Raw genomic sequence first — 24,130 nt, forward strand, 5'->3', positions numbered from 1 at the left:
CAGTCTTCTCTTTCGGAAGTCCCAAGAATTGGAATTTAAATAAGTCATGGGTTGAAGTGCAGCAGTGGTCTTCACATCCTTCCTCTCCCCAGTACCCCTCCCCGACGGGAGGGGCTGTCCCTGGGCCAGAGCCTGTGAGCATCTCCAGGAGGGCATGTGGATCTGGCCTGCCCCTTGTTCAGATACCTCTCTACTGGGAATCAGGACTGGTCAATAGAAGGGGTGAGTAGAGAGCCCCTAATCTCCGATGGGGGCTTCACAAAGCGACTTTGGTCCTTACTGAACCCAAAACAGCCAGGCTTTCTGGAGTCATAGACAGCTGGGTATGTGTGTGTGTATGTGTGTGTGAATGTATGTACATGTGTGTATGTGTGTGTGAATGCGTGTACGTGTATATGTGTGTGCATGCACATGTGTGTATATGCATGTGGCAGGAGGTTCAGTCTGTGATGTGAGGGCAGAGGGGTTGCTGGAGAGCTGGTGCCACACAGCTTCCGGGGCTTCTCCTGTGGCAATGTACTTCCTGCCTCTGCTGTGAGGGGCAGGTTGTGTTATGTGTTGTGCCGTAAAGCTTAGTGACAAATTTAGAGGCTGGCAGTACCCATTCACTGTGGGTGTCAGCGCCAGAGGTTGGTGGGGGCAGGGGGAGAGGAAAGGCGGGAGAGGACGCCGTTGTCCACTCCATGCTATCCCGGGGGTTTCAGGTGAATGGCAGCACTGTTGGGGCGGGCAGCCAAGATGTATATGACATTCTCTCGCAGGAAGGTAGGCCAGTCCACGTATCTGGGGTGGAAGGAAAGGACAGGAAGGCTCACAAGACAGGATTCCTTTGGCAGCATGGCTTGGCTAATCGGGACTTGGGGAAGTTTTGGGTGCTGCATGACATGGTTACTGTGGTCTGTGCAGCAGGCTGGCAGATCAGCTGGCTGGCCTGAGACCCAGGGCCAACTGTGGGCTTTCAGAACCTGGATTCTGGGGTGGATGTTGGCAGTTCTGGGGTTAGGGTGGGCTATGTCTGCTTTTCCCTAGTTTTGTGCACATTTGGGATCGGGGTAAAGCCTGCTGGGTTAGGGGACCACTCACCTGGCCTCCTGTTCTGTGGGCAGCAGGGATTTGTCCTGACTCTTGCTGCCGCTGCTGGCAGGGCTGCTGTCTGCAATGGGACCCACATGGCTGACACTGCTGGGCACAAGGACAAGTGGTTAGAAGCCCAGAAGGGAAAGGTCTGATTCCTCCGAATGCTGGTGAACCAGTGACTCTTCTGCCACAGATCAGCAAAGATGTTACCATCTGCTCTTTGCCCTGGCTGGGACCACTCACTGTTCTTCATACACACAAAGGATCTTCTTGTGGCTGTTATGGGAGAGGCTACTGTGGCATGCACAGAGGAGGGGTTGGGAGGGGCTGGGGTGAGGCAGGCAGGGGAATGGGCCAGAGCAGACCTGACACTGCAGGAAGCAGGTTGAGTGAGGCGTTTGCAGAACCAAGAGTGCTGGGCGTGGCGGCACTCAGCCTCGCTGATGGTGTTCCCACTACCCCTTGCCAGGAAGGTAGCCCGGGCTCGTTCCCGCTCCTTGCTGGTCAGAAGCCTCAGCAGAGAGTTCTGGGCGGCAAAAAGAGATGAGTTAAGACCTTAGAGGTGATACTGCAGCCTCTCTTAGAAGTTGTCCAGGGTCTTTCTGGCAGCGCCTGGCCCAGTGCTGATCTTTCCTCCTAGGGTGGCTTCCCCAGCCGGGGCCCTGGGTCCCGCAGCAGGGTCTGAAGCTAGATCCCCTTCTTGGTACTGGCCCCAGCTCAGGCAACACCAGTGCTCCCCCCGCCTGCCCTGCACATCCCCAGGCCTCTGTCACCCAGTGTTTCATGGGTACTCGGCCCGGCTGGGGCTCACCTGAGGACGCAAGTGCTGCAGAAGCAGGAGGGACTCATGGGACAAGAAGTCAGGCCACTCTATGTGGCCTCGATGTTCAGGGTCCAGGGCTGCAAACTGGCGGGCCGCCTGCTCTTCCTGCTCCTCGCTCAGGGCCCGGTCACTCTCCCCGTGCTTGGCTGCTTGGTGACGGAAGCGCAGGAAGTCCTCCAGGGTCAGGGAGCAATCTGTGGGAAGCGCCTCTTGCTGGTCATGCCCACCCTTGCTCAGCTTGGGGCATTTCTGCTTACCTCTGGGACACCCTCAGTGGCCAATAACCATAGCTCTGCTCAAATCCCTGCCTCTCACAGCCAAGGTGACTCAGGCTGTGCTGGCTGGGGGGCTGGGGTAGGATGGGGTGAGGGACTCCTCTGGGCAGCAACTTGGGAACAAGGAGCCTTTCCTCTCCTACCCCTGAACTCTTTCCTGGTCCCTCCAGACACCAGGAGGAGAACCATGCCAGGTCTGCTCCATCCTGGACGCACCATCTGCCTTACCAGGGATGACTTTACACCGCTGAAATGTCTCTGTGAGGCTGTACATTTCTTCCTCGGTCAGCAGCAAATTGAGGTTGTCCTGAAAACAGGGAGGGCTGAGTCAGTGGCCAAGCAGACCAGGAAGGAAGGCAAAGCGCCAAGATGGATGGGAACATGTAGTACTTCCACGGGAAAGCAGTTCTAAGCTGGGGGAATCCGTGTCTCCTGCTCGTGTTCAGAAGACAGAGGCCCCAGGAGGGGGACACGCCTTGCTCAGGTAATTCCAGGACAGAATGTCCCCCAGAACCCACCTAGCTAACCTGACTCCAGCTGGCTCCCTTCTACTGACACAGGCCCCAAGCCAGTCTAGGGGGGGTTCCTGGAAGGGCCGTGGGAAGCTGCTTCACGGGATTAGGGGCAGAGGGTGGGCAGGCTTGTGACTCTCCAGCTCCGTCCACCAGAGCAGCTCCATCTCTGTCCACATTGTGTATCTGGCTTTGATAATAGGTTGTGTTCAAAGTTAGAACCAAAAATTCTACCTTGCTTCTGGTGGGCTGTATTGTTTCAAATAACCCCAGAATGGTTTGAAAGAGATGTCATCATCACAAGCTTCCAAACCCCAAGTGAGATTTTTTGCAAAAATTGTATTTACTAATTGACATGGGGGATGGGGAGGAAAGGGAGGGAGAGAGAGATCTTCATTCACTGGTTCATTCACCACATACCTGCAGTGGCCAGGGCTAGGCCAGGTAGAAGGTGGGAGACAGACATTCAAGTTTCCTATAGGAGTGGATCAAGCTACACGAGCCATTACCCCCGCATCTCCCAGGGTGTGCCAGCAGGAAGCTAGACTCAGGCATGGAGGGTGAACTGAAAACCAGCTACTATGATATGGAATGCAGGTGTCCCAACCAACAACTTAATTTTATTAAAAAAAATTTTGTTTTGGGGCCTGGCATGGTGGCCTAGTGGCTAAAGTCCTCGCCTTGCATGCACCAGGATCCTATATGAGCACCAGTTTGTGTCCCAGCAGCCCCACTTCCCATCCAGCTCCCTTGCATGTGGCCTGGGAAAGCAGTCAAGGACGGCCCAAAGCCTTGGGACCCTGAACTTGCGTGGGGACCCAAAAGAGGCTCCTGGCTTCTGATAGGCTCAGCTCTAGATTTTGTGGCTGCTTGGGGAATAAATCAATGGAGGGAAGATCTTTCTCTCTGTTTCTTCTCTCCTCTGTATATTTGACTTACCAATAAAAATAAAATAAATCTTTTTAAAAAGTTTGTTTCAAGACAGCACCCATCTGCTGGTTCAGTAGCCCCAACAGCCCATAATGATCAGAGGGAACTGAAGCCAGGAAGGAGGAGCTACATGGAGAGGTGGGTGGTGGGGGTCATTACCTGCTACCTCCAAGAGGGGGCGGCATTGGCAGGAAACTGGAACAGAGGAGTGTGCAAGACTACATCCTAGGCACTTAAAGAGGTGGCTCAGCCACTGCTCCCTCTGCCCACCTGGGGGGACTTTCCAGCTAATTCACTCAGTTTAGAGATTTAGCCAACTGCTGGTTCTCTGACAGACTCTTGTGGGTCTTAACATTCCCAGTCCTGTCTCCTTACAGCCCTAGGCCTATGACGTTCCCTTTGCCAGGCCCCAGGCCACCCTCAGCAGTCAGTCCCTGTGCCCACGATGGTTCCAAGTTGGGCCCATTTAAAGATTACCTGACTCCATTAAGGGAGTTCCAGGGGGAGGGTGACTGCTTCAAGTCCTTCCTCCAGACTTCAGGATTCTGTACCAGAACCATTGGGATGAGGCTGTGGGCAGGCCTGGGGCTTGACAGCAATTTTCCAATGTGGGACACTAATGTCCAAGGCAGGGTGTGACTAAGCCACCCCTAAAGCAGGGCAGGCCTACTGGCTACCCTACCCAGCCCAAACCAGCCCTTGACACTACGTCAGCTCCAGTAAGGGCTCATACAACCCCTCCCCTGTCACACACAGGGCCAGGAATCTGCTGTCCCCCTCCCTCAACCCTCATTCCAACTCATGTTCCTGATCTATTAAACTCTAGCAACTGAGCGGCTGACAGCTTGAAGGGACTATAGAGTCAGCAGGGGAGGACGCTGAGGTTGTCAGAGGCTTAACTCTGCAGAAGGCTGTGAGTGCATGGCGTCAGGAAACCCCAGCGAGCCTCCCTCTGCAGTGCCAACTGATGTCTTAACTGCTAGGCCAAATGCCTTCCCTGCCAAGTGAGGGTTTTTTTTTTTTTATGGTGCTATAGAAGATTTAATTCCAAGTGAGCACTGATGATTTGTTAAAATTACTATGCAGTCCTCAAGGCACACATCTCTCTAGCAGGTTGGATTTCCGCACCCCTCCTCCTGCTTTACAGCATCAGCAAGAAACAGGAACTGGCAGTTCATGAGTATTCACTTGTGAATATCATAAGGAATACAAACTATTCTTTTGTATTCTTTTAGTTTATACTGGGCAGCACAGGGCATGCATGAGGAACTGTGACAAGTTCAGTGTGGAGGAGGGTACAGTATGGGTGAGTGTGTGTGGGGAGCAGAGGCAGGCGTGATAAAGGAGGAAGCCTGACTTTGAAGCACTTTAAATGCCCATCACTGAGCCCTGCCAATTAGGCTTTCATTATGAAGGCAAAGGAGGTTACTGAAGGACTTTTAAGTGTGTAGGGAGGGGTGCCAAGTCAGACCTCTGCTTGTTGGAAAATGGACAAGAAGGACACGGTCTGTAGGTAGGGACACTCAGGAGATTGAGACATCGTGTAGCTAAGACATCGTGTACTTGTAAGGCATAAGAAGAAATAAGGGGAAAATGTGAGAGCTACTAGAGGTAGAACCGGTAGACATGTTGACTTGCTAGATTTGAGAGATAAGAGAAATAAGCTGGGTCTGCGAAGGCGGAAGGATGAGGGGCAGGCACAATAGCTGAATTGGCTAATCCTTGGTATTATACTGTCAGCACCCCATACGGGGGCTGATTCATGTCCTGGATGTTCCACTTCCCATCCTGCTCCCGGCTTACGGCCTGGGAAAGCAGCAAAGATGACCCAAAGTCTTGGGCCCCTGCCCTTGCATTAGAGACCTGGTTCCTGACTTCAAACCTGCTCAGCTCCAAATATTGCAACCATCTGGGGTGAACCAGCAGATGGAAGATCTTTCTGTCTCTTCTTTTCTCTGTAAAATCTGCCATTCAAAAAAAAAAAAAACCCTAATAAATCTCAAAACAAAACAGAACACCAAAACAACAACAAAAATAAACCAAACCTGGAAGGCAGGGGCAAGTGCTGTAGTATAGTAGTTTAAGCTGCTGCATGCAGTGCTAAATCCTGTATGTACCAGTTTAAGTCCTGTCTGCTCCACTTCTGATCTAGCTTCTTGGTAATGTGTCTGGGAAAAGCAGCAGAGAACATGACTCAGGTGTTCAGGCCCCTAACTCATGTGGGAGACCCAGACGAAGCTCCTGTCTCCTGGTTTTGGCCTGGCCTAGCGCTGGCCATTGCAGTCATTGGGGGAGTAAACTAGCAAATAGGAGATCTCTCTTGCTCTGTAACTCCAGCATCTCATATCAGAGTGATGGATCAAGTCCTGGTCAATCTACTTCTGATCCAGCTTCCTGCCAATGTGCCTGGGAAAGCAGCAGATGGTGGCCCAAGTGCCTGGACCTCTGCCACCCATGTAGGCTTGTGGCTTTGACCTGATCCAGCCCTGTGGCCATCTGGAGTGTAAGCCAGCAGAAGAGCTCTCTATCTCCTCCTCTCTCTATAACTCTACCTTTCAAATACAGACATATTTAAAAGTCAGAACTTTGCTATTTACATAATGACCCCTAAGAAATGAAGAACAGATGCTTCTACAGGGAGGTAAGTCAAGTGACAATGCCAGGATTGAGACATTTCCCAGCCTCTGTCCCTGTGGGAAGCAATCTGGTTAGGGTCTCAGATTGCTTGTCATGAGTGTGTCCAATAAGCCCCGTTTTGTCCCCTCGACACTCTAACTCAGTGGTTCTCTGCTCTCTGCCTCACTCCCTGCTGTTGCCTTGGAGCACATCTGGTATTCTGCACAGATATTTTGATTGTCACAAATAGGGGCATTGTGTTACTGGCACCTTGTGGAGGAAAGGCCAGGAACACTACAGAAACACTTTACAATGTGTGGGGGATAACAAAGAATCACCCAGCCTCAAATATCAGTGACACTAAAGCTGAGAAACCCCACCCTGCCTCTAGGGTACTTGTACTGTACTATCAGGAAGTTCTTGGGGTCATTTCCTAGAAGCAAGCGCTCTTGGGCCTGCAAGCCAAGTGCCAAGGCCTCAGCTGTGCAGCAGCCCACAGACCCTGCAGGGCAGGCTCACACAGTAGTGGCAGCTCCAGCCTGTTTCCGTGTGGGCCATCTGGGTCACCTCCGCTGCACCATCTCCCTGGATGTAGCCCATGCGGCGCAGGCAGCCATCATGGAAAACCCTGGTGCAGACCCTGCATGGGAAGAGACTCTCAGCCGTCCAGACCTCACAGATGTCGCACATCTCATCGTTGACAACCTGGGAAGAGAGTAAATGGTGATGAGTTTGAAGGGCTGGCAGCCAGAAACTAGGGCCACTAAGCACAGAGCTACCTGCGTGGGGCTGAGTGTCCCTGGGGCAGCCTGGAGGGACAGCTGAAGCTGAAGGCAGGGTTAGCACGACAGAGCCTTCTTTCCACAGGACAAGAACCAGGGGGCTCTTACAGTTGCTAAAGGCTTTGGGATCATGTTCCTGAATAGGGACACTATTGGCATTTTGGGGGGAGGGGTGGAGGGAGGAACAATCTCTTACAAGAGATGGTCCCAGGCATTGCAGGATATGTAGCATTCCTGATTTTCTTGGCAATAAATGCCAATAGTGACATCCAGGCATTTGACGTCCCTGTATTTTCCCCTCCCCAATTTCCAGATGCCTCCTACAGGGAGTGGTACTGTAGCTGAGAACCTGTGGGTGGGAGGGTTGACAGAAGACCTGCCATAGTGTCTCTCCTTATCACTTAGTGTCCCACAATTTTTACCAAGGCTTCCCCAGGATGTAATTAGGACTTTTATTCTTGTGGAAGAGATTTCAAAAGTTATTCTAGACTCAGCTCCACGTCTCCGGTTTTGAGTCTCACCTCATTCACATACTCAGGTCTCCCTGATTCTCAGGAGGGCTGCAATCAAGGCTCCTGCAACCCACCCCCAGCCCCCGGCCCCGGAACACTCACTGGCTCTCTGGGCTCTAAGGAGATGTCTGGAGGCTTGTCATCGTCCAGCTTCCTGGTGGGGCGGGTGAAGGCGGGGGGTGTGAAATGTCGACTTTTGACTAACTCCTCGGGCTCTATCCCACGGCCATCTCGGAGCCTCTCCCAGGCTGCACGGTTGACGCTGCTTTCTTCTTGGACCACCATGGTGCCCACCTCTGCATCTTTTTCTTCTTGTACCTCCTGAACAGAACCTTCTACAGTCCCACGGCGGGATGCCGGCAGGTTACCTGAACGACGGATGGAAGGCCTGTCCCGCAGTCCATCCTTGAAGGCAGACACAGCCAGGCTCACTTTCTGCACCTGCTCTACTGTCTGCCGCTTGGACATCAACACCCCCATGGCTCTGTACATGAAAAGAAGAGGAGCTCAGATTCAGCCAATGGCTAAACATGTTGGGTCAATCAGTTTCAACTATTTTCCTAAGTGGTAAATGTGATTGAATAGCTTCTTCCTCCCTTAGAACTCAGTAGCATGGTGGAGTAGAAACAGTATATACAGAAGAGTCATAAGACCATGAATCTATTATCTATCTACCTAAGAGGCAGACAGACAGAGAAAAGACAAAGCACCCACATGCGCGTCCCCAGTAGCCAGGTTAGGTAGAGGCCAAAGCCAGGGACCAGGCAGGAATCCTCACCTTGCCTTGAGTGTGCCGGGATCCCATATGGGCGCCAGTTCATATCCCAGCTGCTCCACTTCCCATCCAGCCAGGTCCCTGCTTGTGGCCTGGGAAAGCAGTCAAGGACAGCCCAAAGCCTTAGGACCCTACACCCGTGTGGGAGACCCAGAAGAAGCTCCTGGCTTCGAATTGGCTCAACTCTGGCTGTTAAAGTCACTTGGGGAGTGAAACAGTGAGTGGAAGATGTTTCTCTCTGTCTCTCCTTCTTTCTGTAAATCTGCCTTTCCAATAATAATAATAAACCAATGCCTACCCTTGTTCGACTTTTGACTTGGTCCCATGATGTGTTTTCCCATCTACAGAATGAGGCCTATTGCTCATGGTACTTCATAGAATTGTCACGAGGAGAACAACAAAAAAAAAAAAACTGGGATTAATGGTGCTGAGTGATCTGGAAAAAATTGCACATGAGTAAAAAGGCATCCTGTCTTCCTTTCTGTCCTGAAGACAGCTTGGCCTGGGAGTCCCACATCTCTGCTCTTTTGAGATAATTGGAGATCTCAGGTCCACAGTTTCTTTTCTTCCCCACAGGAAAACTCTAAGCTTAGGCCAAAGCACTGTTAGTAATTTCCTTGCGCAACCCACCCATGGATAATCCTCACCCAATATCTACTTTTAAAGTTAGAATGAACTCTGGTTTTCGGAGGACTCCTTCATTAGGTAGTCAGGAAACTCTACCACCCCAACCTATGCGGTCAAGATCACAACTACTCTTTTGCTCCCTTGAATTACTAGGGATGTTGTCTCTCTGCATGGGTATCATAAACAAATTGCCTATTAACAGTCCTCTAAGTACTTGCCAATGTCACTCACATTTTCTGCTTTGATTTTCCAAATCGTTCAGAAAGGTCCATGTCCTTAACAGGCTAAACAATAAAGTCATCCCTGCCCTTCTCTGCAGGACCAGTGCACACCGGAAGTGAGGGCCTAACATGGCACTGTGCAGTTGTTCTGCTGCTTCCTCGCTTGGGACCTCGGGGGAGTCAGCTCGGAGTGGATCCATGAGCCCACATTAGCCTTGTTCTCCATCCGTCATAATCAAGGCTTTCCTGAGCAGGACCGTGTGCAAGGCAGTGTCCATCACAGGAAATGAAAAACAGGAGATCAAAGGCTCACCATTCAGGCTACCTAAGAGCAGAATCCAAAGAAATCAAAGTGCTGGAGTATCTAAAAGAAGGTGAGGTGACACTGTCAGGTGTCACAGTGGACCCTGAAGGGTGGGTAGGAACATATCCTCCGTCTCTCTGGGGGGCAATGTGACAGTGCATGGGAGATAATGTAATGCCAGTGAGTGTAAGACTACTGCAACTGTCCAGGCCAGGGGTAGAGGGTTTGAGCTGATAGACAAGAGGGACAATACTGAATGTATTTACTGCCATGGGGACAGAACAAGGTAAATTCAGGAATAAACTGACAACTGATTGGACTCATACAGGGAGAGAGGGCAGGTTCAAGTGGAATAACTAGGAAAACAGTTGTGCCAATAACAAAAACTGGAAGAATAGAAATAAGGAGAGAGGCAGGTGTTTACTTCGGTGGTTGTGCTACTATGGGAGCCATCTGCATATCCTACCAGAGTGCCTGGGTTAAGGCCTTGACTCTGCTTCCAACTCCTCATTTCTGTTGATATGCACCAAGGGAGACAAGATCTTGTGTCCCCACCATCCATGTGGGAGACGCAGATGGAGTTCTGGGCTCTCAGCTTCAAATTAGCTCAGCCCCAGCTGTTGTGGGCATTGGGAGAGCGAAGCAGTGGGTAACAGATCTCTGTCATTCTACCTTTCAAATGAAAAGGAAGCAAGAAAGCAAAAAGACAAGAAAGAAAGAAAAAGAGAAAGATAATGAAGTTGGGTTTCATGTATGTTGAATACATGCCCCTGACACATACAAGCACCATGTGATTCCCTGCTTAAAACTTTTCAGTGGCTTGCTACCACTCCTAGAATCACCTCCCAAACCAGTTCTTTTTGTGTAGCTTGCACGGAACCTGTTTGGTCTGACCTCCCTTCTCTCTGTTCCAATGAAACTGGCCTTCTTTCAGGCTTTAGTTGTCACACTTCTTCTATTTTTGGGACCTCTAAATGTCCCTTTCCACTCCTTTCGTGCCTATTCACCTTCGAGCTCAGTTGAAGTATCACTTCCTTGGGGAAGCTGCTGCCGACTGCACTCCAGGTTGCTCACAGAGCCCACGGGACCACGCTCTGGTCTGGAGAGCTTCTCCCTGTCCTTACATATTAATAGGATGATTATCTGATTGATGTCAGTTTTCTCTATTAGATTGTTTCACTGTGCACAATGCCTATTGCCACTGCCTTATCCATGTGTCTTGAACAGAATAGATGCTTAATACACATTTCCTAACTAATTAGTTGTGAAGTCTTTTTGACTTTTAAATTATACCTTAATACATATGCTATCTGATGACAGTCTCGCCTGCTTTCCAGAAATACTCCAAATACACATCACAAATTCTTCCCTGTCATTTTGCTGTTACCAAGGAAACCCATATCCTACAATTGAGACTCTGACCAGCAAGATCCACCACCCTATATTTGTCAATCTGTAAAACTGAAATTTATTGCCTAGAAATATTTACTTTCAATAAGTAGTAATTGCCTGTCTTATAAGGAGATGGCAAAGGAGATGCACTGAGGAAGAATTTATTGAGCAAATTCAAGAAATAATCTTAAGCATTCATGCTTCAGTGGATAACTGACAGCTTGTAATTAAAAGCAAAATCTTTTAATCCAGAAATAAAAACTATATTCATAAAAATTGTGATTATTATTTTTTCCTTCAGAAGCAAATATTGGCCAGTAAGGAATGGATACATTATGGTGCTGGGGATAACTGTGTATGAAAGATACTGAAGCAGAATCATATTTATTGATGGGGAAAGATGTTCAAAATATGTGAATATATTAGTAAAAAAGGTTTAAAATGCTTATTTGGTGATCAATTTGTTATAAGGCTTATTTGTTTTTATTGGAAATGTTGAGAGGATAGACAGAAAGATCTTTCATCTGCTGATTCACTCCTCAAGTGGCCACAATGGCCAAAACTATTGATCCAAAGCCAAGATCCAGGAGCTTCTCTGGCTCTCCCATATGGGTACAGGATCCCAGGGTTTTGGGTTGTCTTCCACTGCTTTCCCAGGCCACAAGTAGGGAGCCGGAGGGAAGTGGAGCAGCTATTCAGAAATCCCAGCACTTGCAAATGGAGGATTAGCCAATTCAGTCATCATGCTGGGCCCAAAATTTGTATGAAAAACAATGCATGTATAGTTTCCACCTTTATTATTACGTATTTTTAAATTTCCCTGAAGTTTTGTAACTAAAAAAAAAAACCCTGATTCGGTAACCTAGTGACTTACTTCAATTTTGAATTTGCTATTCTGCGACTTAGAACATGCTGTTTTATTGCTTTGGGCTTCAGATCTTTATCAGTTAATGAATGTAGTTGGAACATACAGTCTTTTTTTTTTTTCTTTTTAAAATGAATTTATTTATTTAGAAGAGCATAGGGACAGACAGAGAGATCTCTTCCATCTACTGGTTCACTCCCCAGATGGGCACCATGGCCAGGGCTGGGACAGGCTGAAGCCAGAAACTCCTCCTGGGTCATCCATGTTGGCAGCAGGGGCCCAAATACTTGCTTGGTAGCAGGGAAACAGAGCAACCCACATTCAAGTCAGCACCACAATGATGACTTAACCTGCTCTACTAGAACATTCACCCTCGAAAGTCTTAAGCACTTAGAATGCTTGTGTTCTTTCCCATATATTCTTTTATATGTCCGAAGTGGCCTAATTTGCATATCCAGCCAGAGTGGCATTGAGACTGGAGAGGAGAGTGTGTGTCAAAGTTTTGCCAAGACTTTGAATCAGGAAATTATTTATTTATTATTTGAAAGGTAGAATTACAGAGAAATAGAAAGAGAGAGAGAGAGATCTTCCACTTGCTGGCTCACTTCCCAAACAGCTGAGATAACCTGGCCTGGGCCAGGCCAGAGTCAGAAACTCCATCCAGATCTCCCATGTGGATGGCAGGGGCCCAAGTACTTGGGCCATCCTCTGCTGTTTTCCCAGGAGCATCAACAGAGACAGGATTGGAAGTGGGGCATTTGTGACTTTGGCACTCATATAGAAGGAATGGTGGCATGACAGGGAGGTAGCTTAATTGGCTGTGCTACAATGCTGGCCCTAGGAGTTTCTTGAAGAGGGTGGGCCTATACTCTCAGCCATTATCCAGATGCCTCAAGAGCAACAAGAGAGCGCTATGAATAAGCTGTAAGGTGAGTTCTCTGTTCCAGTGGAGAGGTACACCAAGAGGAAGAATGTAAAACTGATATACAACGTTACTGTATTTTTTCTTTTATTACGAGAAATTACATATTCTAGAATCAATAGGTTTTCCTCAGAAACCTTAAGTCAGAAGCTTTTCAGTTTTTCTGTTGGAGACTGGCTGTGGCACAGGTGGTTAAGTCACCACTTGTGACATTGGCATCTTACATTGGGGTTGGAGTACACAGCCAGTTTGAGTCCAGGCTGTTCCACTTCTCATCCAGCTTCCTGCTTATGTGCCTGAGAAGGTAGTGGAGGAAGGCAGACCTGGGTCCCTGCCACTCAGGTGGAGTCTTGGATTGAATTTCTGATTCCTAGTTTTGGCTTGGCTCAGATATGCAGCCATTTGGAGAGTGAACCAATGGATAGAAGGTCTCCCCCCCCCCCTTTCTCCTCTCTCAATTAAGTGAATCTTTAAAATAAAATTTTGACTGTGATCTAGAGTAATAAACATATTTTATGTGGTGACCTTGTATATACACGTTTACTGATCTTCGATTGTACCAGAGATACACAGAGCATTCCCTTGCCAATACTCCATGAGAGTTTCCTGATATTTTCTTTTCTTTTTTTAAAAATTAAATTAAATTAAATTTTATAAAGTCAGATATACAAAGAGGAGGAAAGGCAGAGAGTAAGATCTTCTGTCCAATGGTTCACTCCCCAAGTGACCGCAACAGCCGGTGCTGCGCCAATTTGAAGCCAGGAGCCAGGAACCTCTTTCAGGTCTCCCATGTGGGTGCAGGGTACCAAGGCTTTGGGCCATCCTTGACTGCTTTCCCAGGCCACAAGCAGGGAGCTGGATGGGAAGCGGGGGTGCCAGGATTAGAACCAGCGCTCATAGGGATCCAGGCATACTCAAGGCAAGGATTTTAGCTGCTAGGTTACCACGCCGGGCCCTTCCCTGATATTTCCTATCTTATTTCATTAAAACAACCCTGATAGTGACTCTTCAAAATGGTTTCATGAATTTGAAATTTAAAAAAATCCAGACTTGGAATCATATTAATTAAATATTTATATTTATTTTCTTTTTTTAAAAGATTTATTCATTTTTATTACAGCCAGATATACACAGAGAGGAGGAGAGACAGAGAGGAAGGTTCTCCGTCCGATGATTCACTCCCCAAGTGAGCCGCAACGGGCCGGTTCTGCACCGATCCAAAGCCGGGAACCAGGAACCTCCTCCAGGTCTCCCACGCGGGCGCAGGGTCCCAAAGCTTTGGGACGTCCTCAACTGCTTTCCCAGGCCACAAGCAGGGAGCTGGATGGGAAGTGGAGCTGCCGGGATTAGAACCGGCGCCCACATGGGATCCCGGCGCGTTCAAGGCGAGGACCTCAGCCGCTAGGCCACGCCGCTGGGCCCATATTTATTTTCTTTTAATCTGTAAAGATGATGACCTCTACAAGATGAGTTTAAGGAAAGATGTGCGTATGGTGCAGTGCAAGATGAACAGTCTGTTCGTGTGGCTGGAGGGCAATAGTGATGGACAGCCACCTAAACATCTTTGACTAAAGAAAACCCACTCCACACAACCAGCAGATCTCTGAGCTATGGGTGAAAGAATATTTAAAGCATATGCTTAAAACATAATTAAGCAACTAATTTTATTTATTTGAGAGACACAGCAGAAGACAGGGAGAGAAAAGGAGTGAAAGAAAGGGAGGGAGAGAGAGGGAGGAAGAGAGAGAGAGGAAGGAAGAGAGAGAGAAACCTTGTAGCTTCTGGTTTATACCCTAACTGTCACAGCTGGCACGGGGCCAGGGCTGAAGCTGGGAGCCAGGAACTGGATCTGGGTCTCCCACTTGGGTAGCAAGGACTCCAGTACTTGAGCTAACACCTGCTGCCTCCCAGGGTGTGCATTAGCAGGGAGTAGAACCAGGTGCAGAGCAGAGATCCAAATCAAGGCTCTCTGCTAGGAAATGTGGGCATCCCAAGCAGTGCCTTAACCACTAAGCTTAAGGTCTGCCCTGATAATGGGGGACTTTCTCACTGATGAAACCTGGGAACAATCTCAACAGGGAAATTACTAAGTAATGACTTGTGATATAGTCATGTTATTTAAAAAATGGTAAAATGGGTTCCATTTTTTAAAACACAAAGACTGGAGCAAGGATTCTCAAATGGTGAATCGGCTGGATCCTGGGGCAGCTGGGGTATGTGCTAGAAACTCCAGGAGGAGCGGAGAAATGAGTGGGCTAAAATGACATATCAGTAACAATATATTTATAAATCAAATGTTAAAAGCTGTGAATTTTGAGTGTGTGTGTGTATGACATAGACCACAAGACAGCACAGCTCTTCAGCATCCTCTTGGGTTCTGGAGATACAAAGTACTAGCTGTCCAAATAGTCTGCCCTCCAAAGTTATATCCAAAATTTTAAAGAACAATAATAATACTTATGTTTATCAGAAAGAAGGTATGGATCAAAAAAGTTTAGAAATACTTATTTAGAGATCTTCAAATTCACATTTGAAGAATAATTCATTAGAGGAAAATCAATAGTGTGCATTGGCTTTTTCAGAGGATGTAACGGGAGTTATTGAACAAAGTCCAGCCAATAAGGAGGGTTACAGTGTAAATGACTGAGTCATTGATAACGCATCAGCCAACCAACCACAGACACTGCTCAACACACATTCCATTATTCAGCCTAAGCATACAATTATTCTCTGTAAAGATCCCAAGAACTGCTATTAAGGTATCTCAAATGTTAATGATGTCATTGCAATAGGATTGAGTTTATCCTCACAGGGATTTCAATGAAGACTGAAATCAAACAAAGGTAAATGCAACTGAACAAAAAACACTTTTCAGTCCAGATGACTTGAAGAACTGATACTCCTTTCACTGAAGATGGTTCAATTTTCTAGACCACTTTACGCCTGTAAGGGCAGAAAATGTAGAACAGGATCATTAAAAGAAAATGATCAAAATCCAAGTAAGACTCGAGCAATTTTGAACTGACCTGGCTTTGATTTTGACAGTAAAATTGAGCCTTAAGAGTGAGGCTAAAACTCCTAATGCTTCATGAAGAGGATTAAATCTGTATGGAAAAAATGCCTTGATTAAAAGTGAGTGTGCTGAAATATCAAAGATGTGCACCTGGGGTGTTTGAAAAATTAACACAATCAGCTCTAATTTCTAGAGAAACAAGTGGTAGTGATTACTGAAGGATAAAAACAAATGCCTGGCGAGAAAAGCCTGGCCTCTCCTGTGCTGGAAGAAGTCCTAGGAAGAAGAGTGAGTTAAAAGGAAATCAGCTGCCAAGAGACCACAAATTAAACCTAAATGATTACTTCTCTGGCTGATGGGTGGGACTGGGATTTTCTGCCTGCCTAACAAGGGTGAAAACAAGATTTATATATATATGTATGTATGTATTGTCCCATGGATCATGTGATTGTGAGGGAATCTGGTACCAAGGGAAGGGTTGTGAAAACCCTTAGGGGAAAGGAGTAGACGTCCTTACAAAACACTGAGACAAGAAAGCAGATGGTGGCCATTTGATTCTATGAACAGCAAGCACTGAAAACAGGGGCAGCCAGAGTTTTTCTCCAGGTAAGAAGGCTGTTTAGAGGCTTCTGTCAGGCACTAAGACACATGTAGGCAGCCTAGAATGTGTGCGGGCAGAACACACATATTCTCAGCGCAGTACCTGCTGGCCATGTGGAGGGATTGTTTATAAGGGCAAAGTGGGGGGCGTAGGAGGAGGATTGCTTGGTAGTAAGAGCTCGTGGAGAAAAAAGGCAGGGGAGGGCAGCAGGGGACCTCTCTTCCCAAGCACTGTGTGACGATGCACGGCTGTGCAGCCTGAGGAACAGTCCTCCTCATACAGTGTGTTAAATCCTAAGTACTTGCTTTAAACTGATTCTTGATATGGGTGGGAATGCAGTGACAAAGAGCCTGGAGGTTATGAAGGTTTCCCCAGTAGGAACAAGGCCAGTGAAGCCTTGGCAGGGACGGGGGACCTGACCAGAGCGCTGGAATAGGAAGGGAAAGAATCTCACTTTTTCACTGAGATGAAGACGGAAAAGTCTAGATGGTTCTCACTATGTCTAATGAACACTGCAAACATTTGACATGGCAATGTAAAGGTTTTTTTTTAAAGATTTATTTATTTTTATTGGAAAGGCAGATTTACAGAGAGAAGGAGAGACAGAGAAAGGTCTTCAATCCACTGGTTCACTCCCCAGGTAGCCGTGACAACTGCAGCTGGGCTGAGTCGTTCCGAAGCCAGGAGCCAAGAGCTTTTCCTGGGTCTCCCAGTGGGTGCAGGGTCCCAAGGCTTTGAGCTGTTCTTTATTGCTTTCCCAGGCCACAAGCAGGGAGCTGGATGGTAAATGGAGCAGCTGGCATTAGAACGAGCACCCATATGGGATCCTGGTGCACGCAAGGCAAGGACTTTAGCCACTAGGCTCTTGTGCCAGGCCCAATGTAAAGTATTAATCTGAGGGGCCAGCATGGTGGTGTAGAGTGCTAGTCATCCGCTTGTGGTGTCAGTATCTGTATATGCACTGGTTGGAGGCTGGCTGTTCCACTTATGGTCCAATTCGCTACTTACAGCCTGGGAAAGTAGTGGAAGATGGCCCAAGTGCTTGGGCCCATGCACCCACTTGGAAGACTTAGAGAAAACTCCTGACTCCTAGCTTTGGACTGGCTCAGCTCCAGTAATTGTAACCATTTGGGGAGCAATTCAGTGGATGGAAGATCGTTCACCAATCCCTGTAATTCTTTCAAGTAAAATAAATATACCTTTAATAGGAATATATTAACTTGAGATCACAGTGTTTATACCCTTTCTCTTCATCAAAGTTAGCCAGAAACTCTTCAGACTGTTTGCAAAATGCAATTCTAGAAACTCCACAGTCATTATCACCTCATCTACTACGTTTTCATCTCATTTCCTATGGATGAAAACAGACAGCCATAGCATAAATATGGGTGATTTCTCAATCTGCTGGGGAGTTGTGAAATAAAATTTCAAACTCGATCAGTGTCCACAACCACAATGATAAGAGAGACCAATATCACTCAAATCAACAGTCCCCTACATTTACGCTGGCCCTGTGGAATGTGTCCTGGCTCTACAGTGGGGTGGCTTCTTCAAGGGCACAAATAGGAAACTTAAAAATTTATCTGCTCTGTCTTGGGTTTGAACTGGAGAAACTTAGAATGAGTAGCACCAGTACATGCAGGTGAAAATGTTCAATATGGTCACTAACTGGCTCCTCAAAGTATGTGTCTGAAGGATTATCTGAAGGCATTAGGAAAAGCCCCTAAAAGACACAGGGACCAGCCAAAGGCCGTGGAAAGTCAGCAGAACCAGGGTTCTGTAAAACAGGCAGACTCCATAGCACAGGCTCTGAGTCCACTGTGCACATCACTATTAATCCTGGGACTGTAAAGTCAAGAAGAACCCTCTCATCCTCTGCTGTTCTTTGAGGAAGCCCAAACCTCCAGCCGTCCTACTGCTTCCCAGTTGGCTGTTGGCAGTGTCTCACTACAGAGTTCTCGGGAGCTTGTTCCTATGCAGCCATTTTGTCACCCCGTGGTAGCTTATGGACCACTTTTAGTTTTCAAGTCTATACCTCTTCAAGGGTTCTACTTGGTACCTCCCCATGCCCCTTCACCTCTGTTTATGTGGGAAGACACAGTCACATCAACTGCACATGGCTTTCCTGGGTTTTTCCAAGGAGCAGCAGGACTAAGGATGGAATAAAACTGTCTTCCTGGCTTCAGCTCAAGACTCCTGAGGCATGAGGAAGGTCCTGCTGCTGTTTAATATTTACAGAATGCTCACAAGATTCTAATATACATGAGAACAAAATTATGGCATCATCTTTCGCCTCAGGGGGCCCAGGCTGAGTCTTCATTAAGAGCTACAATGCTGAGCTCCCACAGAAGCAGAGCGACAGTGAAGGCACATCAATGCCAGCCGTGACTGGCTGTTGTGATTGCACTGAGTAAACAGAGCTCTTCAGCAAGATGGAAGGGCACTCCTCTTTTCTGCTCTGGCACCCTGAAGCACAGATGTAGCCCCATTTAATGCAGCTATTATATTTTAATCACCTCCATTTACTTGTTGGTTGAGCCTACAAACATTTGCTGAATTCACCCTACTGTGTGTTGGGCACAATCAGGTGCTTAATATCTGCTGGCAGAATGAACAAATGGAACCCCACCCAGCCTGTGAGAACGCAGTGAGTATGTTCATGTGTAGGGGGCATAAGTGTAGGATTGAAAAAAAAAATGTGTTGCTTGAGCTAAATTTTGAATGTGAGTGGGAGTTACCCCAGTAGATAAGGGGAAAAAAGGCATTCCAGGAAGAGGTAAAAGCACATGCCAAGGCAGAGAGCTATATGGGGACTTTGTCATAATTTAGATGGTATGAAGCCAGCCTGGATGCTGGATAGAAATAGGTGAGGAAATCTGCCTTCACATAAGAATTAGCATCAGCCCGAAGAACTGGTCTGAGATAGTACGCTTAAACATGTGTTTAGAAGGGAATTTGTATTTGACTTTCAGGGAGAAAACAAATCCAGAAAACTGTGTTCTGATGCCAAGATGAGGGGGCGCCCTGACAAGGCCTGGGGATGATGACCATATTGCTTGGTCTTAGGACCCAGGAGAAGACTCTTCTCCACAGCCCAACCATTGGTAGGAGATTCACAAACTTCAAAAATCAGAGAGAGAGAGAGAGAGAGAGAGAACGCCAGCTACCATGTGTAATGCCATTTCAGTGAAACTTCAGCAAGATGAAACATTCTCAAATCAAACATATCCTGGATGTAAAAGGCTTCACAAACTATAATATTCCATCAAGAGATAAAAGAACACAAATTCTGTTACTATCACAGGAAGGCAAGTGTGTGGCTTGTTCACCCAAAAGATACGAGCACAGACAGTGTTGGCAGGGCAATGGCATGGGGCTACCTACATATGACTGCCAAAGGTGGCACAGGCTAGCAGTTGAGTTCCAATGACGCTTGGGAAAAAGCAGACCCTACACTGATTCTTTCAGATACGCTGTAGCGCTGTACATTTCCTATTACTTTTCCTAAACTTTACAATAAATGACTAGAGAAATGCAGACTGATTCTATATGAATGCCTCAAGGGCAAGAAACTCTCATATTTAGCCAGCATAGTGTCTGCCAAGTAAGCACACTTAGTAAATGTATGTGGGTCTCTGAGGAGATTGCTGGAAGGGAGGGGAGAGTGGAGCGGGATGCTCTAATGGGGGAAATAAACATGTCTCCAGCTGGACTCTGATGGTCTTGGTTTCTTGGTCCAAAGCTGCTAAGCAATTCCTTGGTCATTAAGATAATGACATTCCCATCAGAAATGAGCACATCCTTTTGGAAATGAAGATAGCAGCAACTGAGCAGCGCTACTGGAGAGAAGCATGTGGGATTGAAAGATAATCTATTCTGTAGCTAAAAAGAAGGCAACTATTTGCATAAATATGATCCACTTATGAACAGGTGCACTGGAAAAAAATGAGCCTGGGAGGGTCTTACAATTCCTATTCTAGGAAAAGGAAGCACTGGCAAAAACATGGCAAATATTGAAAGATGAAAAATCACAGGAATGTAATCAGAGAATAAGTGCAAGATCAAAGGCTGGAAAATCCAGACAGTAAAATCTAGACACATTCACACACACTCCAAACAGGGCAAGCCATCCTCCCCCCTCTCCTTTCACTTGGGAGAGCATTTTTGAGAGTAAAGCCACCTGGTGAAATGCCTTTATGCATATTCGGGAATAATTTGATTTTCAGGCTCATATTGTGATAAGGGACAAGACAGGCAGTATTCTTAGGATTTCTCAAAACTTAATGTTTTCATCTAGTGCTGGACATCAAATAAATGATATTCAAGGTCCAAGAAATGGGGAGCATCTAGATACACATAGCATGACCTTCCAGGGTGATGAGAGTGTGATGCAAAGAGCACTCAATGAAAAGGTTAATTCAGGAATAAAACTTCAACAGCCAACCTCTGAATTGGAGCAGAGATTCTATTTGCAGGCTTGATTCTTCTGACTTTCTTTAAAACACATCTAGACCCCAGTTGGATTTGGTCTGCTACGGAGGTGGACAAGGGCCTGAGTTGAGAGGGGATTATCAACACCTTTGCAATGGACTTGCTAACCAATACAAGCCTTCCTCACAGTTTACTCCGCTGAGCTTGAAATACCACACCCATCCTTCAGCCAGCCATCACTGAATGAAAAAAATTTAGCCAATTGTCAACTAGCTTTGTTTCTCTCATCATAATGCATCTCTGAGATCCCAAGGAGGGTACTTCTATTAAAGCAGGGTTCCTTTAGGTTTGGCTGTGTCAATGAAGGGAGGAAGGGGACAAGGAAAACCCTTCCAGAATGGCTCTATGGTAGCTTCCGTTGCTTGGCCTTCTCACGGCTGTATGTTTGGACAGGAAGTCAGTACTTGGGCCCCAAGCTGAACTCCCGGGATTCATCTGTAAAGAAAACATGGGGCCAGGCCAGAGGGCCTCGCTGTGTTAGGCACAGACCTATTGCATTCCTGGGAAGCCTGCTTTGGCCCTGCACCTTTCCTGTCCTACTCCTCGGGCCGAGGCAGGCCACAGTGTCCTCAGTGTCATCACCACGGCCATCACTGGGGTCGCCTGGTGCACAAAGTCAGTGGGCTATAAAGACAGCTGGCATCATGCTTCCTACCAACGATTCTGGTTCTCCTTGTTCTCTCTCAACATCCCTGGTGGGAAGGTGGGCTCCCGACACTCTGCTCCCTGACACGTCCCTCAGATTCACCAGGGTAAGTCCTGTCCAACACCACTCCCCTGGCCTCAGGTAGGTCCAGAGCCATCACCCTAAGGCATCATTGCACTGGGGCTGCCAGGGCAAGCAGTGACACTCTGCAACCAGCTCTCCTCTCCAGTTAAACTGTTCCCATTGGCCTGTTTAATCAGCACATTCATTGAGCATATCCTGAATCAAAGTCCTAGGCCTGGCACCTCAATGCCATCCATCAACAGACATCCACTCTATCATCTGCCTCGCCTGGATACTCTATTTTCCCAGATGAAATAAGGAGAACAAATTCCATCGTTCTAAATGTGATCTTGAACAAATCACTGAACCTCTCTGAATCTGAAGAACTTCATTGTGTGAAAGGGGGATCATTTCACAAGGCAGTTTTAAGGACTGTACAAAGGACTCCAGCAAACCCAGTGCCTGGCACACTGCTGCTCAAGAATCCTACACATGTATTCCTTCCTTCAAAGGACTTCCCTTCCAGTCAGTCATTTCACTTGATCTTACTGCTTCCTTGTGTGCTATGAAGCATGAGGGTTCAACTCTCCTCTCTGCTTCAGAGGCCTTGCCATGCTAGCCCTCCCTTGAGCCCTGTACTCCCACTGCACTTCCCAGACTGGAGAAGGGAAACCCTAACACAGGGAGGGAGGGGGAAAGGGAGCCACAAGGCACCCACTCTTGACTCTTCTGAGGAGACACAAGCCAGAGCACAGGAAACCCTCCCAGGAGGTCAAGTCCAACGAACTTGGATTTGGCAACCTGCAGTCCGCTGCAGGATCCCCTGTCCCCAGGCAGAGCGGTGCCGGAGCACAAGCCAAGGTCCTCTGTTATCTAGCGGGTCTCCTTGGGTGGGAGGTGTGCATCATCACCACACAGGTTCCTGCGTCTCCCACATGTTCTGGGATGGTCCTTCTACTGAGCCAACTCCAGCGACCACCTCCGCGCTGGCTCTGAGAGCCGCGCAGAACGTCTCCCTGGGGACGGCGCCCTCCACACTGCAGGCAGCGCCCCGGGCGTCTCCATCCACACCCGGGGTCTCCCAACGCGGCGGCTCCCCGCACCGCCTTGTGGGCGCCCGGGGCGGGGAGGTGGAGGAAGCTGTCATTCAGGGTTCATACACACACACAGGGATCCCTTTGGGGGAGTATTCCCTACACATCAACACCCCAGAGTCACCAAAGGGACTGTCTGCAGCCCCTGACCCGCCCGTTAGGGCGCCGGCCCGCTTCCCGCCCTCCGCGTCCCCGCTTACCCGGACAGTCTGCGTGCGGGACGCGGATCTGGGGCTAGCGGACTCTAAGCCGCCGGCCCCGCGCTGCCCACGGCGGCTCTGAAGCCGAGGTGCAGGGCCGAGCGCCGGCAGCGGGCGGCGCGGGCGGCTGAGGCGGCGGCGCGCGCGCCCGGAGCACACCCACCGCCCCGCCCCCAGCGCGCGGCGGCCGCGCGTGCGCCCGCACCCCGCGCCCTCACGGCGCCCGCCGCGGCAGCCCAGGCCGGCTTCCCCTGGCTCAGGGGCCGGTGGCCGGCTCGGAGGAGCAGTGGTCTGAGGTGGGCGGGCGGGCGTCCCTCGAAAGAGCCGTGGCACTGCGGCGCGGGGACTGCGCCATTGCTGGCCTCCTGCGGGAAGGTCAGTGCTGGCCTCGCGGAGGCGCCCCGGGAACGCTGCGGCCGCTCGGTCCTAGAGCTAGAGCCGCGGCGCAGGCAGGGTCCCGGTGGATGCGGCCACCAGCGGCGCGTTCCCCCGGTAGAGAGAATGAGTCATCCGGCCGGCCCCAGCAGCTGTCCAAGCCGGTCTGCAGGCTGCCGACCCTGGTGTTGGGGCGCTCACCTTGGTCGCACCTCACTGGCCTCCGGAATGCCTAGATGAGCCTGCAGCAAGTCCTAGGCCGCCCCATCCGCTGTGCGGTTCTCTGAAACTATTAGCCTTCCCACGCCAGCCGCAAATCGCCTAACTCGCTTCTTGCTGCAGCAACTTCATCTCCCCAAGCCTCCAGACAGCTAGCTTGTCAGGAGACTAGCTTGTAGCTTGTCAGGGCTGTACCGCGTGTTACAGCAACTACAGAACATGCTTTGAAGAGAGCAAGAAAACAGAGATCAAATCACAAGGCACCTAGCAACTGATTCTAAGGAAATAACTGAGGATAGGTGCAGGACCAGTGGGCCCTTTTGTTTAAATGCATCACATTTACTTTTGAACCTATCTTCATTTTCTTGTGCTGGCTCGGTTTCTATAGCGCAAGCATCATTGTTCTTGTCAGTGTTAGAACAGCTAGCATTTGCCATCCACTGTGCTAGATGCTATTAAGGATTTGAAAGGAATGTCTTTTGCGCTTGTCCTGGCATGTTCAGCGGTGCGTGTAAGGTAAATGCACTATGGATTGCTGTCACGTCCCAACACCAAGTGCTAGACGCCATTTCCCCAGGCCTTAATTGTGTTTGTTGTCACCATTTCACACCATTCTTGCAAAGTCCTGCACTGTAGGAGTCTCCATTTTGCTGCTAATGGTACAGAGAGCTTCCCCAACTTCCCTGAGGTCCTGAAACTAACGTATGAAGAAGATACATGAAAGCAGGTGCTTTGTCCTCAAACCCAAGATCCTATTTATTATGCTGGCCCTGCAGAGGGAGAGGATGTTAATCA

At 48.5% G+C, this 24,130-nt stretch overlaps 1 protein-coding gene across 2 annotated transcripts; it reads right to left on the bottom strand.

Annotated features, from left to right (window-relative positions):
• Positions 1–386: 386 nt before the first annotated feature.
• Positions 387–22,880, bottom strand: PHF24 (PHD finger protein 24). Of its 2 annotated transcripts, XM_058672585.1 has the most exons (9): positions 22,742–22,878; positions 15,444–15,576; positions 7,630–8,011; positions 6,753–6,938; positions 2,404–2,482; positions 1,889–2,094; positions 1,443–1,603; positions 1,084–1,179; positions 387–783 (listed from the first exon to the last, which is right to left on the bottom strand). In XM_058672585.1, exons 3-9 carry the CDS (start codon positions 8,005–8,007, stop codon positions 687–689), a joined length of 1,203 nt encoding a protein of 400 aa, XP_058528568.1. In that variant the 5' UTR covers positions 8,008–8,011; positions 15,444–15,576; positions 22,742–22,878; the 3' UTR covers positions 387–686. The 2 variants fall into 2 exon arrangements, with proteins under 2 accessions (XP_058528568.1, XP_058528569.1); XM_058672586.1 differs by lacking the exon at positions 15,444–15,576 and having other exon boundaries at positions 22,742–22,880.
• Positions 22,881–24,130: the final 1,250 nt, after the last annotated feature.

The sequence above is a fragment of the Ochotona princeps genome, chromosome 14 (assembly GCF_030435755.1).
Source record: "Ochotona princeps isolate mOchPri1 chromosome 14, mOchPri1.hap1, whole genome shotgun sequence".
Taxonomy (NCBI): Eukaryota; Metazoa; Chordata; class Mammalia; order Lagomorpha; family Ochotonidae; genus Ochotona; species Ochotona princeps.